Here is a 20,910-nt window from a genome sequence, read left to right on the forward strand (position 1 = left end):
TGAAAAAATAATTTACAAACCACAATGACAATTTGTGTGTGGTACCAAATTAAACCATTCTAAAAATAACTGATTCCAGTGTCGGTTTTGAGGAGGTGACGCTTACCAGCATGTGAACTAACACACTGAACACATTTGCAGCCTATCACCTCACTGCTTTCTTCTCCTGAGTCTACAGGAGGTGAAGTGGACACTGTCAGTAACCTTATCAAATGCTGCAGGAAAAAAAAAGTCTACATTTGTTTTAAAATTATATTAATTTTAGAATTTAGGAGCTGATGTCATAGCTCTAATGCTATTTTTTTCTTAAAATGACATTACCGATTAAGTGCTAATGCATTTACCCTTATGCTACGGACTGGTACTGGGAGAGCTACAAAGCCATCACTGCTCAGACTGTTGATGGAGGAAAGGAGAACTCACTGCACAACACTGGAGTACTCCTGGGGTTAAACAGAGGAACAGTAATGATGGGATTTGGAGGGAATTCAATAAAATCCTTCTCATTCAAAGCAGGCAAGTGTCATACAGACCTTGAAGGAAGGGAAAAGCAGTCTTCATCAGAGAAGAAACACATATACATTTCCAAGTGCCTTTTAAAGACTTCACAGCTAAACAAAACTACACGGTACTGTCATGCTCTTCTCTGCTTTCTAACAGACCTCTTATTACCAATAAACATGACAATTAAAAAATAAATAATCCCATGCTAAACTTAAAACAGTAGTTTCATCAATTATCACCTTGTCACAGATGATTACTTCTACAGTTTGCAGTAAAGCTGAAATCAGGTATTAGAAGAAGGAAAAATCAGAATATTTTGATTAAGCAAGCTTTACATTATTTCATAAATGAAATCAATACATCAGGTTTCTTATGCTTGTTATAAGCTGAATACATCCACTGAGACACACTCCTGTTGAGTCAACATGGTATACTCACAAAGCATGCACATCAGGGTGACAGCCAAAAAGCAACAGAGAGCTTTGCACATAATCTAAAACTAAATCTGTATGTAATTTCCTTCCCTTTGTTAATTGAAGATTAAAACTAAATAAAGGGGAAGCCTTCTATGAGACTACTTCCAACAACAGATGACTCAACTAGCACCTGAGAATTTGTTGTGCTTGTGTGTACTGAGGTTCTGAACTTCCTGTTTCAATAAAATACCAAACAAGTTGTGTTTCCTTTACAAATAAGCTATTACATCAAGCCCTGTTCCTATAATTCCAGTTTTTGTCCGCATTCCAACATTTTCTTTGGCAAATGTAGAAACATTCTAATTAAAGAGAAGAGAAAAACAAGCATCATTCATCATGGTAAGAATGAATGCTCAAGAGAACATCCTTACTGGTTACTTTGTTCATTCAGTTCAATTTGGCTTTTGAAGTGCACTTACTTATGGCATGCAGTTTTCTGAGATGAAACACAGGTTACAGGGTTTTCACCAATAGTGCCTCATGAAAGCTATTAAAAGTGGTAATCAAATCCCCTACTGCTGCACAAACATAATACCATCTCTGTGAAGAACACCAGAATACTCGAAGTACACTATTCTGTACAGCAAAATTCACCTACTATTACAACTTGCTCCTTTAACATATCATTGGAAAACATCTTTTTTTAATTGGAAATGATTCCGTGTTTTCCTCAGCATGATCTATGAGAGCAGAGTAATAAGAATCATTTACAATGCCCTCTTTTCTTAATTTCCACACTTTTAAAAATGTTTAGATTCCAGATGAAAGACCTTTATTTCATTTGCAGTTACCATGAGAAAGACAACTTCCCATGAGAAGTTAAACACCAGACCTGCAAACATAACATAACGTAATTGTCTGGTTAAGTACAATACAGTCTATATTTTACAACGTATGTGGTTTCTTTTCTAAATTTATTTATTTCTAAATTTATTTAACCGCGGAATTGGAAGTGCTGATTCACCAAGGCAGAAATTCCAACTTAAAATGACATTACAACAGGATAATTACTCAGACAAATGCCATTTTGGATAAGTAAAGTAAATATTGCTAAAAGGTGTCCATATGCACACTGTATCTTTGTGGAGAGTGTTGCTTCTTTCACTTATAAACCAAAGGTAGTTTCTCAGGCAAATTTAGTTACAACCCCAGTCAGCTACTCCAGGCTGTGTTCTAGACAAATCCAGAATGCAGTGGAAGAAACATGCACTGTAAATGGTTGAAGCTAGTAGAGGGTGTTGAAGATTTCTGATAACAGAAATGGCCACTACCATATCTGCAACATCCTCCAAAGACAGCATTAAAATAGAAATAGTCCAGTTAATCCTGAAAAAATCCAAAATTTGAGAAATGATTTCACTAACCTCCAGAAAAAAGCAACCCAAAAAATCAAGAAAAAACATAATTTAATTGCAAGTCAGTATTTCCTTCAGGCATCTTCTACATAAGTAAGCAGCAACCAGCCTGATCCACACAGCATAGAGATGACAACGTGATCACACTGTGCTACAGCTTCAAGAAGGCACACCTTTTGGTTTTTAAGCTGTGTGTGTAAGGCACACTGAAAACTCAGCGGGATGGGACAAACAGAGCTTTCAATTATTTATGCCATTCCTATTATATAGTTTTTCTTCTAAGCCACCTTCAATTCAACTATATAATTTCATATGACAAAGTTTTGTGCAGAACTTCTTAATCAGCATCATCGGTGTTTATTTCCTTCATGTTAGACTAAACCCAGAATGTCAATAATAACACAATAATAACAAACATGGAGAGTCTGACCTGCCTTGCGTGGAAGCTGCAGCTCTTTCAGGCCCTTAAAACTTACCTTGATTCAGGCAGGAAACTCTGAGGCGAGGCAAAACTTTTGGTAGACCACTGAAGATTTAGGACAAGTTTTTCAGTTTTAACATGCTAGTGAGGACCCTTTTAAGCTGATTCTTCAATGTTTATTTCCTTTGATTTTAGGAAGTTAGTATTAAACAGAATTTTTACACTTTTCCCCCAGATTGTCCAAAATGCATTAGTTTAAAAGATACTAATTAACAGTTACTGTTAAAACAGCCAACAAAATTCTACCCTGTTCAGACTACCCATAAAACTCCCCTCCCTCGGGCAAACATACTCCCATTAAACTTCTCTCTCTACAATAGCTTTAAAAATAGTCATGCCATGCAGCAAAGACTATTGAAAGTCAGCCGAATCAGGATGCCTGGAATCAGCTCCACAGGTAAAAGTCCCTCACGTCAACTATTTCCAGCCTTCCACTTGAGATGAAGCTGATAAAGCCTCTGGGCCACAAATAAATCTGGTAAAATAGAATATGGATAAAGTGTGACCTTTCAGCCAGATTGGGGAAAAAAAAGGATGGAAATATTCTTCTGTAGATCAAAAGGTCCCTGGGGCAGACTCCACCTTTTGTTTTGGATTTGTACAATTCATTAAGACCCAAAGTCCAGTTTTCTGTTCAGAGGAAAATAACAAAGAAAAACTACTTTTATAATAGTAATATACTGACTATCAAAGTGAGGCCCTTTTTTGATTTCAGCCTCTGGGACCAACTTTAGGCAAATATCAAATAACAATTTAAAAATTATGAATTTAGGCAATATTTTAAATAATTCTGATAAATAACTTCAATACATAAGACATAAATCATTGTAAGAAAAGCATGACAACGGAACTTCTTGTCTTTGAAAAAGCCTCCAAGGTCTACAACAGAATCTCATCAACACATAATAAATCACAAACTAGTAAGAACAAGAACAGAAGTATGTCTATATAAATGCATACAATCATAAGCACAATAAATCAAAAACAATGCAAAATAAATCAGCTGAAGCTGGAATTTTGTTCTGCAACTATCTTACAAATAAATTTTAAAAGTGATTTTTTTTTCCCCATGTGGTTGGAGCAAAAGGTATAGGGGTTAGGAATCAAAGCAGTCTGTTACAACTTCTATATCAGTGCAACTAAGACTAGCATGACAGAATTTGGCACAGGCTCATGGAGTATTTTCTTCATATTAGCTGTAAATTCAGCCTTGATTTTGGAGGACAGAATGCAGCAGTTAAGACTGTACCTAAGAACCTAAGACATGCTTATGAAAGAGTCTGAGAAGAGGAGCTGTATCAGCTAAAATGTACATTCTAATGTTCTCAGGAGATGAGTAAGACTTTATAACTCAGAAATACATTCAGAAAAAATATTTTATCAGATCTGTAGGCCATGATCCTACACTCTAGAGACCTTGTCATGGACTTTAGTGTCATATGCTCCTGCAAAAACATAAGTGGAGTTGCAATATAATCTTTTGATTATGTCTAAATGGAGAAGTAGAGCAAGGAATTAGTTAAAAATAAGGAAACTTTAATTAAATGACTAAGATTCACTACTGCTGAAACCATTGCATGACATTTAATTTTGAAGGAGTCAGATTTATAACTAATTTTATTGCCTGGATATAGTGTACTGCAATTATGATAAGGAAAAGCCAACAAGAGCATCTCAACAGCTGTCTCCACTAAAACCGTTAGACTAGAAATTTTCCTATTCCAACATAAAGATAGCTATAAACGTCCCCACAAAGTTCTTCCACCATATTTTGGCTTCTTCAGCTATTTCATCTAGACCTACTGTTAAATAAATGTTAGTCTTGGTATTAAAAAAAACATGAAATGATGAAATGTGTCTATGGCATATTATAATGATAAGAGCACATAATTCAACACATTTTTCCTCTTATAAAACAATGTTACTTGATATACACATTTTACTGCTCTACACAGAAGTAGTTCTTTACAATTTCACCATTTAAATAAATGGAATGTATTTTGGACCGATACCATTTTAACCATTACAGATAAACGCTGGCATATAAGTGTGATTTACTGTTATGCAATAAAATATACATGGACAATTTCCTTGTACCGTAACAAGTGTGGGGATCAAGCGAGACAAAGCAGGATTTCTGAAGCTTTAGCTATATAGCCCCTGTGGGGTTCCAATGGCTTAACCAACAAAAAATCATTCATATGCTGGAGCCAGGAGATTTTCTAGCACATAGTGGTCTCATGAAACCCTTATACTTCCACTTTGTTCATATAAAGAAGACGGAACGCTAATTCTTCTGTCACTACCATCCATCCATGCAACTTAACTTTCACTCATGAAATGCTGAACGTGCACAGGGAAACCTTTTTTACTGAAGGATAAAAGTATTTAGATGGCAGTGACTGAAAACAAGCATGATTTTCTAGGCATTAGGATAACACACATTACTTACTCTAGGAAAAATTATATAAAAGCTAAAAGCTGCCTGTTATTAGCATCAAGCACTCTGGCGAAGTGTACGTGACCATCTGCCAGCTAGCTTGTAATGATTCATACAGGCAAACACAATCACAGTGCAATACCACCAGAGAAGAAAAAAACAGACAAAGGCACATAAAATTAACCAGACTTCTGCTACTGTGGAAGAAAAAAACAGAATAAAACTTTGATTGCCTTTTTATATGGCAACACAGCTTCCCCAGATGCTGATTTTCTGGAAGTGCGAGGTTACAGTTCAGACAATAATGTGAAAGTAGAAAGTGTTAAAATTGCAGCAAGCCAGAAATATACCAACATTGTATAAATAGAATGATATAAACCTCATTTCTGTCTAGCAATACTGGCTGCAAAGATGACTAGGCCTGGCTCTGTTCTTCTTAATATCTATATGTTAATGTCAGCTTCCTCATTCCAGGTTTTGCTTGCTCTTCTGATGCCTCGTTATCACAGTATTTCCCATCTAAGTTTATGGAAACACATGCTAGTGTTTCTTCTCATTTAAGGATCATCTCCTCTCAAGAAACTTGGAACAAAACCCAAAGGCAATCAAACATAAAATGCAGTTTTCATTTACAAAATGTATTCTATGTTTATATGCAGAGAAAATTCTGGGCTGGAATGGGCCATCCTGTCAACACTTAGCGCCTTCATTTAGCAAAAAATTTACATTTTCTCATTTTTCATTTCCATGTTAGTCCACACCAGCTGAATGCAGATACATTAAAATTAGAAGCAAAGTAACTGATGAAAAGTTTTTGTGAACATAGTGTAGCAAGGCATTGGGATCCTATTAGTGAGACATATGAGTCCATTGTGCTGTAAGCAAGGACTATAAAGTGGTAAAAAGGAATTACAGACACTGGGCTTGATCCTGGAGAATTAGCTATGTAGCTAAAACAGCTCTTTTTAGCAGCTAGTTGGGGTGTCACAAGCTACTTGTAAATCATTACAGGACATAATCATGTCGCAAGCGCATAAATCAAGTCCATCAGCCAGAGAAGCCACACAGGCAGGTGGGCATCCTTCCCAGAATGTGTTCCTGAGCAATAATCACATGGATCCATAAAGTCCAACAGGTTTCTGAAACTGTTTCATCTTGGCTGTTTTGTCTGAAAATGCTATGTATGTCTGAGTATGCTATGTATGTCTTAAAAAACATCTTTTGGATAAAATTGGCCTTTTGACTCAGAATGCCTTTGTAAACTAACATTTAAAGGACACAGTCCACAAAAAACTACGCACTGTCTTCCTCCTTCAGTTTGAGCCAATTTCCCTGGTATGGAAGCAGGATGTACTTCAAGTTCTCATGTCTTCACTGGTAATAAAGGATAAAATTAGTGCCAGGCTCAACAATCTGTCTTTATTAAATAAAAATAGTCATTTGCATTCTCATCCTGAATATATAGAAGCTCCTTTCTTGTCTGTAGCAATGTATCAAATGAATATAGGGATTATTCCAACTTTCACAGATGTAACAGACAAACTAATAGCAGTAGAATATAAGACAGAGAAGCAGTATGTGAATTGCAGAAAGCAATGGCCTGGTAGCGCCTTCTTTGACCTAGTATTCAAAGCAAGACGATGCCAGGCAGGTGGTTTCTGCCACCTCTGCTGCAAACTTGATAAACGAAGGTAAATATTCTCAGGATTCCTTCTGTTAGACTGGCAGTTGATATACTTAGAAAAACCTCCATATGCCTTAGGTTGCACATCATAACATCTCTACCTGCAGCCACAAGAGTAAGTTTTAGTCAGTGGAACCTGCATTCAGCTGTGGATTGTATTGTGCTCCTGTAGGCAGGACACCCAATTCCAGTTTAATTCAAAGTTTTCAACAGTTTCAAAGGTACTGAGAGGACTTGCTTCTCATTAGGTATAATAAACACACACGTGCCAATAAAAAAGGGGCTGAACAACAGTAGATGTATAAACAGATATAAGAAAATAAGTCTCAAAAGCAACGTCAAATCTGTAGAATATTATCAGGTTTCACTTTCACATTTTGGAAATGTGAAAGAAAAGGCTTACAGTGAGACTTTTGGCAGAATTTACATGTCCAGGACTGCTAACTGAACTACCCAGAAATCAGGATACTGGCTTTCAAAATCATGCTAAAACCAAAATTATGTTTCTTTATTTGTTGCCTTCTATTGCCATTTTGCAGAGTAACATTTTGATGCTTCTGTAATAATAAAAGCATTATTTACCCTAAAGTTAAATTACTGTTTTTTCTTAATCTAAATAGTTCACAATCCAAGATGTAACAGACCAAAATAGCTGAGTAACATAATCACTGTCACGACTGGTATGCCCCAAATCAAGGTAATATTTGTTTTTGCCCCAAAACTGTTGATAAAATTTGTAACGGCTGCAGTTCAGCTTTCAAATATAACCTAAAGTACTCAGGCCCGTAACATATTAAAAGGCTTTTATGCTTTTCCCCACTTATGGATCAAAGATGCTTTGTTACCTGAAGATGAAAAGAGGGGCATACTAGGATTTTTTTGAAGACTCAAAGCCTATATTATTACCATTGAAAATCTGTCATTCACTTAAGAAAACTGAACATTTTAGAGTTGTAACCATAAAGCATTAAACAGACGAGAAAGTACAGAATACATGACTATTCCAGCTCAGAGATGTTGTTAAAAGTGGATTATAACAGCTGAGACCAGAGCAGAATATAAACATTAAAAACAGAACAAGGATTTAGTAATAATTTATTCCTCTGATTTGTTCTCTTGCCTCTATCTTTTTTTTTTTTTTTTTTTCTGCTGGGCTTGGCAGATGTCCCACATAGCAGGGGATGTCCTGTAGTACACAGTCAAGTCTCATGTCTCATATGAAAAGCATAGGGGACATGACTTTCCACATATTTTTATAGAAACCGGGCTGTTTTTCAGCTGCTCTGTAGACTGGAAAAATGACACGGTGCATACATGGGTAATACCTGCATGTACCACAGATGCAGTACCAACTACAGTGTATCTGATGTCCATCTGCAGAGCTGTTACACAGTTCCAAACCGTGCTGAATTTCAACATTTAGTATCTAGGAGCCGCAACTCTACTTTTATAAGAAAGGATTAATGGGAATGGGGGACAGGGAATGGCGACATAGGACGGGGACACAACGACAAGATAAGAAACCATCTCTCCCTTATTTCTAAAACTGAACACTTACATTTCTGTTCATTGAAATTACTTCATTCCCCCAGCTGTAATATGAGGCAATACTTATTAAACCATCTGCCACTTCAGTTTTTGGAAGAAGATGCCTTATTCTGACATGGAAGAGCCAGCAAAGAGATGGAATTTGATGAATGAGCATTTAATGAATTTATGAACATTGAAAAAACAATGAGAGGGAACCAAGTTTCACTTACTGTAAAGCCTGATTCTCATTCAGCCATGAAAGCCAATATTTTAACTAGTAAGTAATGACACCTCTTGAAAATACTTCTAATTGTTTTAACTAGCCCAGTGAATATTTGGTGAGAAGTCTGTATCTTCAAAAAAAGTCCTCACTGTTTAAAGTTAATGCAAATGGCAACTGATGGAGGATTCACATGTTCTGGTTTACTTTTAAAATACACTTGTATTTCAAATAAAGACAGTTCTTGGCCACTGTTCATGTCATTAACAGCTTTAAAAGCCTTGGGCCATCCTCTGTGAGCAGACACAGGGTATCTGCAAATTATAATAATGGAGAACAGACCCACATTTTGTTTACTTCAGCAGCTTCTGACCACTGTGCATGCTAGACATGTCAGAGAAAGGCTCTGACTGATACTAGAAAAGCCTTCTAAACGAGAGGCCCACAGTTTGCCCTTAAAGCATCACTTTTTTCTTACTCCTCCAGGCTATCAGTTTACTGAAATTGTTATTTTGAAAGTATGTGTTATTTTTCTTTATTGGGTGTACTGCCGTCTAAAATTGTGGGCCAGCAGAGTGAGGTAAGAGGTAGGTGAGTGCAGATGTTCTCCACTCCATTGCAGAACCAGCAAGGTAAAATACACGAATACAAAGGAGCCTGCTTCACATAGAAAAAGTGTTCCAAATTAGAGGTTTTAAGTCAGAAACAAATCTGTCTCAAGTTAATAAAAATGAAGAGCAGTCTGATTTTGATGGAAAATTTGTGGCTTGTTATGTTCATGATGTCTATGAAGGGCATTTTTAAAATTATTCATTGTAAACATGTTTAAAGAAGTATTTTTAAAAAAATCTGAAAACAAAAGTAGCAATTAAGCTATTGATAGCTGAGAATAATTTAGTTGGTTGTAAACTTCTCAGTTAGCCAAGCAGGTTCGCATGTGGGCAATAGCCTATGGAGCACAACTCTGATGCTTTTAGTAACAGGAGTAACTATATACTTTCACATGTCACAGGTAGAATGAATAATATAAAATGAAGTTGCTCTAACATTGCAATGAAATCTAAAACCATAATCATTTCCAAAATTAAAACCACTGCTGCATTACATTGCAATAATTGTGTTTAGCAGTTTGCAGGCATTAATATTAGCCTGTGGCTGACAGGTTTAATTTTATGGCTGTGAGAAAATGTAAGAATTATTTCATATATATTAATTATATTTTTATCATCTGAAGAGGGGTATTTTTTTCTATAAGCACTTTTCACATGGAAGTCCAACATAAACATTTTTCTTTCTTTCAGCAAAGCGATGAGGTTTAATGAGAGAAATTAAAAGATGAAAAAGCTTATTAGGTCACTGAATTCTTACTGCTGCCAGTACAGGATTTTCCTTTACATATTTCAGTGTTTTGCCCATCTATATTAAATTACTCATGCAACAAGGATTCCACCGCTTCTCATGAGGGGCTTTTCTACAGCCTCATAGATCTTCACCTCAGAAAATATTTCTTTATACTTGGTATGAAATTAAAGCAAAGTTTAGGCCGTGACTCCTAACTGTTTCCCTGCCTACTGTCGCGCTGCCTGGAACACTTCACAGCTGGCTGAAAACTCTATCCCTTCCTAGCCCACCCTTCCAAAACCCAGTCCCTTGCTAGCCCACCCTTCCAAAACCCAGTCCCTTCCTAGCCCACCCTTCCAAAACCCAGTCCCTTGCTAGTCCACCCTTCCTTGCCATGGGCTGCAGTGGGGGCCAGAACAGGCACTGCTTAAACATTTCAGCTGACATTTACCAAAGGTATAGGGCTCTTAAACTTGAAAAATGTACCTACAGTGTAAAAGAATTATCTTTCTAGGGTGAATAATGTATTTAGACCAAATCTCTTTGTGGACTGCTTTTTAATTAATTCATAGTCCAGTTGAATGCATTACTAAAAGAGAGGAGAGTGGAAGCAATAAAGTTTGGATATAATAGTCTGAAAATTGTAATAAAATGAAAAAATACTGATAATATACTAACAACAACACTTTAAGTTGAGACAATGAAACACATCCGAAATCTGAAATAACCATCACTTCTTTCAGTAAGTCAAATGAGAACTTTCAGCAAAAGACAAGAAATCAGGTGGGTTTATCCTCAGTTCTCACCACCTTCTGCAGAAAAGTGGTTTTGAAAAGGCTCCTGGCCTTCCCATACAGTTTACAGCAAGGAGGTTTTTAGAAGAATAATGAAGCCAGCATATGTACTGTCTAGTGAACGTCATGATTTTCATTTTCCCTGACTTCAAGTGCATCCATCTGAGCCTGTTACTCAAAAGTCCCCTTCTGCTCAACAGAAAGCAATCTCTCTGGCTCTACAAAGAAGTCTTGGGTGACCTGATCTTTGTGTTTAACCAAAGGCAGCCACCTTCACACCCTATGCAAGGATACACTCTTCACTAATAGAAAAGGAAAATATTCTAAGCTGGCCAAGTTAGGAGATATTCTTCTAATTGTCATGGCATCATCTAGTAAATATTTTAACTTTAATGTATGCATTTTTGTTCTTAAAAATGATACTTGAGTGGGCAAATATAGAGAAATGAAGCTGGGTTAATTAACACTGATAACATACAGCTGTGGGCTGGCTTCAGGTGCGGCGGGTTGGCTGGTGTAGACAAGGTGCAGCTGTGGCTGGTTCTGGTAAGGGGTTGAGAGCCAACAAAGAGAGAGCAGCCGAGGGAGAGAGAGGAGGAAAAAGGAAGAGAGTGGGTGTGTGTGCTCTGGGTGAGGCAGGACGAGGAGGAGGTAGCAGCAGAGGGACTGGCGTGAAGAGCATGGTGGTATGTGATGGTAAAGACCTTGTTGCAACTGGCTAGTTTGGAGAGTGCTGTGATAGGCAAAAAGGTAAAGGCAGGCAGAAATTAGCAGAATACCATCAACTGATTGTTAGTTTGGTGAATTAGATAAATAATTATTTATGTTCAAGAAAATGCTATTCACTGGATGTTGCTGTTAGTAACAACCCACAGGCTATGGCTGAAGCAGTACCAACTGATAATATATCATCTAACACTAAAGGTGAAGCCTTATTAGTTATTTAAAATAGATTTTGATCACAGATTTGACTGAAGATATTGACTTAAAAATCAAGTCAGAACATACAACTACAAGCAAGACCTTCTATAGTCAAGTTTAAACCAAAGCTAGTAAGCTAAGATGGAACTATTTGATGGGGTTTTGTAAATATAAGTCAGTTTGGCTGTGGCTAGCCTGAATGGGGGTTCACTTTCAAACACTACAGACATCACCAATGACAGTCTCCAAATTTCTTATACATGTATTTATAGTGGGACAAATTAAAGATTTTCAAAGATTTGAATTTCCTCTGTGTAGTGAAACTACTCGGGTAATAATTCAGGCTGGTAAAAGGACTTTCTAATTGGTTTGTGTTGGGAAGAAAATATAACTTTTTGATGATAGGATACTCATAAGAGGTTTGATCTTTTGTACACATTCCACTGGAGATGGAGGATTATCTTCTCAGCAATTTATTTATTTGGAGAGATGAAGAACGGACTGTTACTCGGCCCGTGAGGTACTTATGTTAATATTTACACAGCAATAGGAGTTTCATTAGATGGTTGGATGGAGGCAAGGAGTCTGAGCTCAAAGCAGCCCTAATCTTAGTATCAGTATGCAGGTAATCTTTCTCCTGTCCCATCACAAGTCCTGATGCCTCACTAACCAGGGAAAAAAAAATGTCAGTTCCTTCCTTTGCTCGTACAGCAGTATAGCCAAGGATAAAGAGAATGCCCAGTTTTTATGGCAGAATCAGCAAGAGGGTGGGCACCGTTTTTGAGAACAATTACTGAACTATGTTTATTAGTACTGAAAAAAACCAAGATTTATCTTTACAGATTGCAAAAATAGTTTGCAGTTGTTCTGTCCTCTTCAAATTACATATCCATAACAGTTCAACAAATATGAATATATGAAAATACGCTGCAAATATTTTTCTTGCGCTCTCCACAAAAAGGTTAGCATATGCGCTGTATTTTTTTTTTCTTGAGGGAAACAGATGTCAGGAACTAGGTACCTTACTGTTGCCATAAATGTCCTCTCTCTCTCTGAAAGCGTTGTTTATTCCTCTTACACAGTTTCTCACTTCCTTTTCATTCTCTCTTTGACATCAGTTTATCTTTGAATTCAGATTCTTAACTTGAACATGCTCTTCGGAAGTGTGGCACGCTGTTATTATCAAGTAAGTGTCCTGTTACCAGATGAGAGAACCTTCCGCTAACCTGAATGACTGCTTACAAGAGGAAGGGTTTAAATCAAAGGGAGTGGGGTGATTTGTAAGGCTAGATTACTGTCAACTGCTTAGACGTTTTAAAAATACATTCCTTTAAACAAACAGCATATACATTTTTCTTTAAGATGTCAGTAAGGCAGGTTTCTCATTTTCCAAAAGCCTTCTGGATTCTTTCACAGTCTGCTGCCTTTTCACATCAACATAATATGACATTCACATAATGCAATAAAAGTCAAAACCTTACATAAAGATTTTTGGTTTAAATGGTCCAAATGCACAAAACTGTAATTAAAAAGACATTTTTCAAAGAGCATATAGAGTAAGAATACCTGTTAGTTTTTTCACATTTAGTTCAATAATGAAGAGTAAATATGCATGTGCTACAAAAATTTTTAAAAGTAAGGTTTAAAGGCCTTACTAGAGCTAGTTCCTACGCATTAGCACACAACTTATTTCATCCAGTTTCAAACCAAGGGTAAGCTGTTTAAACAAGTGCTGTAGTATGTTTTGCCCAGTGTAGGAGATAGATGGGGCATGGCACTTCATGCTGTCAAAGATATTCAGCGGTCCAGTTGTAAGATCCTTAACATTAGCTGTAATTTCCATGTAAATTTTGAAGTCGTGCTATTTGAGTTTAAGATGCCATTACACTTGTTACCAGCTAAAGTTTGCTGTCATCACGTAACTGACGAGAATGAGCATAGCCTTTGGGCCCTATAGCCAAACAATATAAAAAAACTAAGGAGGAAGGACATGTAGCAAGTAATCTTCCTAATCCTGGGACTCACTTCCTACTTCTGTATGTGGATGACTCATCCTTCAAAGATTAAAATAATAGTCATTATTAACAAATGCTCACAGTGAAAGAAACTACCACCTGTCCTACAAATAGGAACTTCATTAATGTACTGAGAATCTTCTTAGATATCCACATACTTTATTTGTATAGATTACAGTTTTATAGATATTAGTGTGTTCTACTATTCTACTTTATATATCCCTTGAAAATTTGGATTGATAAAGGAAATCACTACAAAAGTAAGGAAACAGTAAAAACCAAGAAGAATTTTGCATTTAAGAAGGTTTTTGGATTGTGGAAGTCATAATGACAGGAATTTCAACAAACATGCATATTACTTTTACTGCTCAAGATGGAATATCATAATGTCCCAAACTAAATTAACATGACCAATGATATTTTAGGTACGGTGGCATCTACAACATACTAAGCATGTACATATATACAGATATAACTATGTATATATAAAAAGATATATTTTTTAATGTTATACAACATCTGCTTAGGGCTTTTTGACTGAGATTATATTAACATCAGTGGGATATAAAAATGAGTCTGGAAGTGGAAAATATGGTCATGTTAACTGAGAAAAAGATCCCAAATTTAATCAGATGGTCCAAGAAAGCCAGTTCTGTCAGTGCCTACAAAGTAAGCAATGAAGCTGACATATTTGGTAGAAGAGGTGCTGAATTTAGAGCTTCCAAAAATGAAAACAAATTAGATGGAATGAAGTGGATAGTCTACTTGCATGAAGCTCTGACAGCTAACAATTCTTATGAAAATAAAGTTGAATGTAATTTACTAAAAGAGGCAGAACTAACATAAGATTCATAAGCAAATCACATTTCAAATGTTATGGAGGAGTCAGAATATGAAACAAAATTCAATGTGCTGCTCATGAGGATCAACACAGGAGTTTGAGACATTAATGAATGCATAGCATCAAAAAAGGGAGAGAATAAAATACCAAAGAAACAAAGGGATATAAACATAGCTCATAGATTATAGATTCAAATGCGTTGAAGGACGGAGGCAGTATCAACTGTGAAAGAGAAAAAGGGGCTAGCACGCCAGCATTTCCGAGGGAAGACACCAAGTCTGGTTTTGGCTGCATTATGCTTCCGCTAATGGCATGACATCTCAGAAAAATACCATGTACTGAAATGATGGATTGGATGCTACAAGGCAAGATGGGAACAGACAGACTGAGTCACCAAGACAGAGTGGTAACTGAAATTTTCAGGGGATCCGATTATTGACCTCGTGTCCCTTCAGCAAAAACACAATATGAGAATTACTGGGTAAATGCCTTCCCTTGAAAGGAAGAACACTCAAAGGAGACGCCAGGGAATGTCAGAGAAGGAACATAAAGATGACCAGGAATTCACAAGATGTTACACCAGATGTTCTGACTGACTAGAAATAAGCGGCAGCTGAGAAAGTGAGCGTAATTCAGAGATTTTGTTAAAGAAGTTGTGGGAGACTGGTGGAGAAGTTCAGATTGAATAAAAAGGATAATAGGCAAATGGTGAGGGAAGGAGGAACTATTGGTAAGATAATTTTAGAAGCGCTAAAGAACTGAACTATGGGTCTTGTTGAAAACAACTTGTTTTTGCTTATCAGAAAACATAATAACCTGGCACTCCTCTCTTTCAAAGAGAGTAAGATCTCAAAACAGATAAGATTTTCAGCAGACTAAAAATCTAGTAAGGTCCAAGATCCTGTTCCCTGTTTTTAAAGTTACAAGTTCATGAGTCTTGTCCTTGTTGACATTTGTTCCTGAGAAACATGCTAAAATACTCCCAGTGAAAGAAAATATTTTGAAGCCAGCAAATAGAACTACCATCAACTAATATTAAAGGACCAGGAACCAAAGGTGGGGACTTAACACTGAGTGTCAAAATGTGAGGAATGTAAATACCAGAAATATATAAAATACTTCATTAATTTATTCCAAGTTTCAGATAATTTTTCATCGCATTTGATTTCGAAGTTACATATTCTCACACTACAGCATTTTCATTTATGTATGTAGATCAAATATCCCTGTAAGAATGCAGCACCAAAACCTACTTGCTTACATTGTTCTGCCTTTGTTTTGCACATATCTTATTATGTATTTTTCCCTTGCTAAAAGAAGAAAACTGCTGAAATGAGAACTCGCTTATCTACTAAATCAACATCTTGAAAGTTTTAGGTGGCAAAGTCTGCATATAGCAGACTAAAGCCAAGTCAACATTTTCTTTCATTACCTCAAAAACTTTTATGCTTTCTTTTCTATCACAGAACTCACACAATCTCTGTATTTGCCTGTCAAACAGAAGCTGTGCAGCTGTAAGTAAAATGATACTTGGAAAGATAATGTTAGTAGTATTCAGGCATCTTTCTCAAAGCAGCTTAGTCATATGCTGTATGGAATAAAACCAGGTTTGGCTGAGTAAGGGAATTTACTGTTTCCCAGGGAAGGAAATTGCCTGCAACACATCTGGCAAAATGTTCTAAACGTTTAGTTTTAACAAAATATACATTTCAGCTCTTCTTATAAGGTGACTTCTGTCGAGTGGGTATCTTCTTTCTAAAAAGGGAAAGATCTAATTTGTACTTTAAACATACTAAGCCACTATTTGCTATTTTATGTCAAATACTATGTACACTCCAGCTATAACCCAAGCAGGAAATCACAGGCTAAGCAGCTATATTTCAGTCTGCAGAATAAATGTACTACAAATGCAAACATGCCACTCCATATTGACAGCAGAAATAAAAGATGAAGAGAATCCTGAACATGAAAAAAACCCGAACCAAACAAAACACAGAGGAAGCAACTGCTCTGAATTACAACTTTTTATTCAATTTCATACTGGCATATATAAGATTCCATGCCAAATTATTTAAATTCTTTCCTACTTGGACATATCTAACGGTGAGATGTTCCTTCTCATAACTGGTGGGAGACAGATCTCCATCATTCAGCTTTTCGGTACTAAGCCCTGCCCTGCAAGCAGCTTCTGAGGCTCAGTAAAAAGGCTGTATTCGGGCATCTTCCTTCCTCCTGCTCAGTTTTCAAGGACAAAAAGGTATTTAACTTGCCTTTACTTTTCACACCAGTTTTCTAAATTTAGCTGTTACTACTTTCTTCCCCCCTGAACTCTGACTGGCTTGACTCCCTGGGGAGGCAGAGAAGACCACTTCCTCCTCCACAGCTGGGAAAGCTGCTCCCAAAGGAACAGAAAGGGTGAAGGATCACAATCAAATGCTCCAAAAGATGCACCAAATACAGCACTATCCTGTAGTGAAGGGTTAAAGGGATGTATATTTATTTTGTTGGCAAGGTGAACACTCGCTGACTTTCCCGGGCAGTGGGAAAGAGTGCTTCGCTAAAGCAGTATGAGTCCATTGGACCCAGATGGGGAAATAGCAAAATCCTCCCTCAAATGTGTGTGTGCGTTGGGAGTTGTATTCCAGTTATCAACCCTACAGCCTGGAAGTATCAAGGAAATGTTGAGGAAAACATTCCCATGGTGAACCTCAGGGTGTTGCTCCAAGAGCTAGATGAGAAGCACAACGAAGCAGCTAACTGGTGGTGCCTGCTGTGCTGGTAAGGGTATGCCATTAGTAAGTCATCGTCACTTCTCAGACTAACACCTGCACTTTCCATACCTTTTCCCTGAACTGCTGACAGCTGCCACAGCAACTGGCCATTCATTCATTCATTCAAAAAAAAAAACCCCAAACCCCAAAACCAAAACAAAAACCCCCACAAAAACCCAAACCCAGCCAAAAAAACAGTAAAAGATGAACCAGTTTCTATCTCCAGTATTCCTACAACCACAGTTCTCCCTAGTGGAGGTCCAAGATACAGCAAGCCTTGCTAGGCAAACTCCCAAGTTCAGTTCTGTTCCAGGGCCTCCTGGGGTCATGCATCAGCCTTTCCTAAAGGAAAACAGACTCCGGTTCAAACCTTTAGAGACACTCCAGTCTCTCCTCAAAAACCCAGCTAAACTGAGCTGCCAGATTATGTTGGTGATCTGACTCACTAGTGTGGCATACAGATGGCAGGCTTTATAACAACTCAGAAACTATTGATTTAATCAAGCCTCTCATGGAGATCCCGTGTAATGAATCCTCAGCATCCCTTAAATCTTTTATGTATGTACAGTTCCTTGAGATAGGTCTAATAATTAAAAAGAAAACTTCTAAAAGACTACACTGGTCAGCGTCATCTTTACCTTTCTTGTCCAGCTAAAGCAATAAAAAAATACATAAAAATGTAATCAGAAAATTAATCATTACCCTCTAGTTGTTCCTCAGTAGGAAACAGATACTTTAAGGGCTGGAGCAATCTTACTGTCAGCACTACTCTACTGAGGGCCCTCTATTTTCTTTGGGCTAGCTGTGAGAGGAAAAGAAAGCAGAGAACAGACCAATTTAAGGACAAGTACAAGTCACACTAGGAAATTCTCACTTAGCAAATTAATCAAAAAAAACTCAAATAACAGAAAATACTGAATATGAATGTCTGGTTCGATACCTAGAAATGCTTCACACAGTCTAGTGTATAAATCTAATCCTACACGCTGTCTTCATTAGATAACAGTAGGCTTCTCAACTATGTTGCAAAAGATTGTTATTCACATGGAATGAAACATTCTTTCAAAGACTTCAATGCATTGAAAAGTAATCAGTATACAAAAAGCTTTTTGAAACTTCATTAACAATGCAGGTAGCTGTCACATTAACTTGCCTTGCTGTTGCAATACAAAGTTGAAGGGATAGAGAATGCATAATTTATATGCCAACCCCCCCAAATTTGTAGAAATTTTGTAGAAAGTAATCTTGACTGTATCCCAAGTTCCAAACACATTGCTCCATTTCCTCTGGCTGGAAGGATGAGCAACGGCAGATGAGTATTCCACAGGAAAAAAAATAATCTGACAAATGGTTCTGCAGGTCACAGTCCAAGTATAACTAGAACCTTTCTGGAAGTCTCCAGAATTTAATTCTAGAGATTTTCCCTTCCAGAGGTAACTATGTAGTCTATGAAGAAATCCCAACAGCCTCCAACAATGTAAGGCATGCATTTCAGCTGCTACGACTATTTTTGACAACCCCTGAACACAGCTTCCATGATTTAAAAAGTAAAAGCCACATTAACACGCTACATGAAATACAGCAAGTTGTGTAAGAAAGTCTGTCCTAAGAGATCCTGAGGCACGCCAGGATTTTTCTCATAGAAGAGAAACTTTGATCTGTAATTCATGTTAGTTTGACTAGCATGGCATTCCCTTTGTTTATTTTAATGAAGAAAAATCTATAGCTTCCAGATCCAGACCCAGCAAAACTCTCACACAGTTTTGTCTGCAGGAGTCAGTATGATAGCCTGCTGGTTTCAAGAAGACATTTTCTAAAGCAGAAGTAAACTTCTTCAAAATTTCAGTGGAATCAACTCTTTCCCATGGTTCGTTAAGTTGGTTAGTGATTCTCCGCTTTTTCAAGACCAGTGATCATTGCAGAGAACACGGGCGTGGGAAGTAGGGGGATGCTCCTTTTTACTCTTACATATATGTTTCCAATACTTTATACTAGACTTGCCCTCACCTTTCCCGAGTATTTCCCACCTCCAAGGGCACAGGACTGGGCTGCCCTCTGCCCGCCCAGCGGGTCGGGGTCTGCAGCGCCCGTGCGCCCCGCCGCTCCCGCAGCTAACCCTTCATACAGGCAAAAAAGCCTGGGGGAAAAAGGAAAGAAAGAAAAAAAAAGGCAGCTCGAAAACGCTTAACGCTTGAGAGACACGCCTGAAAATGGGTATTTGTCTGGGGGATGAAGTGAAATACAAAGTCTGTGCTCAAGTGAAACGTTTAATTAGCACCCCCTCGTTCTCCGCGGGGACGTGCCCAAGCCTGCTTTTGTGCGCTCCGGCCAGTGCCCTTCTCTGGGGCCGCACAATGCGTTAGGCACAAACGGAATGACATCGTGGTGCGGTACATTTTAAATAAATAAATCCTTTAAGACGAACAAACAAGCCCTGGAACTCCCCCCGCCCCCCCCCCCCCTTTTTTTTTTCTTTCTTTCTTTCTTTTTGGACAGCGTGTAAAAATGACTACCACCGCCAGCAATTTACAAGCATGGTTGGAGGCCATCGGAACCGATTGCTCTGTCTAGGAAGGTCTTAATGAGAACCGTGCTGCAGGCCCTCGCGGGGGTCCCGCCGCCGCTGGCTCCTCCCTGGGGTTCCCCCCCGCCCCGCAGGAAGACGCTGGCCGAGCCGGAGGGCGGGCCGGCCCCGCTCCACATGCTGCCGGCGCTGGTCGCCTTCGCTATAAGGGGGGGGGAAGCGATCCATTCGGGCGGCCGGGCCGCGTCTCTTGGCAGGGGCGAGGCGGGGGAGGAAGCCTGGCGGCTGGTGGGCCCGGCGGGGCCGGATCCCCCGGCTGCGAGGGGACTGCTGGTGCTTTCCGCGGCTGACAGCTCCGGGCACGGCGCGGGGGAGAGCACGGCACGTTTCCAGCTTGCGGCTGGGACAGTGAGAGAGCCCAGCCCTCGTCCTGACGGCACATGGCAGCAGAGCGCCGGGGTTCGGCGCAGGTTAACTAGGTCTGGGCTCTCCTAGCGCAGTCCGGCACTCCAGGCTTGCCGCCTTACCGCAGGAATTAAAAATGCAGCTGACTGTTGGCTTCTTTTTGGGCTGCAGTATCTTCTTAGCTTCGGGATACGACTCCTTTAGCAAGAGCATGGAGACGATAGGCAAGAAGCAGTACCAGGTCCAGCACGGGTCCTGCAGCTACACCTTCCTCCTGCCCGAGGCAGACAACTGCCGCTCCTCGGCGTCCTACGTGTCCAACGCGGTGCAAAGGGATGCACCTCTAGACTACGATGATTCTGTTCAGAGACTGCAACTGCTTGAAAACATCATGGAAAACAACACTCAGTGGCTAATGAAGGTAGGATAATACCATTTCTATTCTAAAAGTCTTGTTTACAACATCCTGTTATCTGTTTCATTGTGGTTGTTTTGTTTGTTTGGGTTTATTTTCTCCTTCTAAATTCACAAAATGCATTAGCTGAACCAAATTTTCTGCGTTACCTTTCAATCACAGAGTTGTTTTGAAGTCTAACCGTAACTCTACT

General features: G+C 38.5%; 2 protein-coding genes across 3 annotated transcripts in view; one reads left to right on the forward strand and one right to left on the reverse strand.

The window, feature by feature from the left end:
* MCPH1 (microcephalin 1) overlaps positions 1-20,910 on the reverse strand; it is a 167,455-nt gene that overhangs the window by 20,916 nt on the left and 125,629 nt on the right.
* Positions 14,317-20,910, forward strand: part of ANGPT2 (angiopoietin 2) — a 53,429-nt gene continuing 46,835 nt past the window's right edge. For both annotated transcript variants that reach the window (XM_080387740.1, XM_080387741.1), the window contains exon 1: positions 14,317-20,723. In XM_080387740.1, coding sequence (XP_080243866.1) covers positions 20,439-20,723 — 285 coding nt within the window. In that variant the 5' untranslated portion in view covers positions 14,317-20,438. The remainder of the gene's footprint in view (positions 20,724-20,910) is intronic.

The sequence above is a fragment of the Falco punctatus genome (assembly GCF_963210335.1).
Source record: "Falco punctatus genome assembly, chromosome: 5".
NCBI classification, from domain to species: Eukaryota; Metazoa; Chordata; class Aves; order Falconiformes; family Falconidae; genus Falco; species Falco punctatus.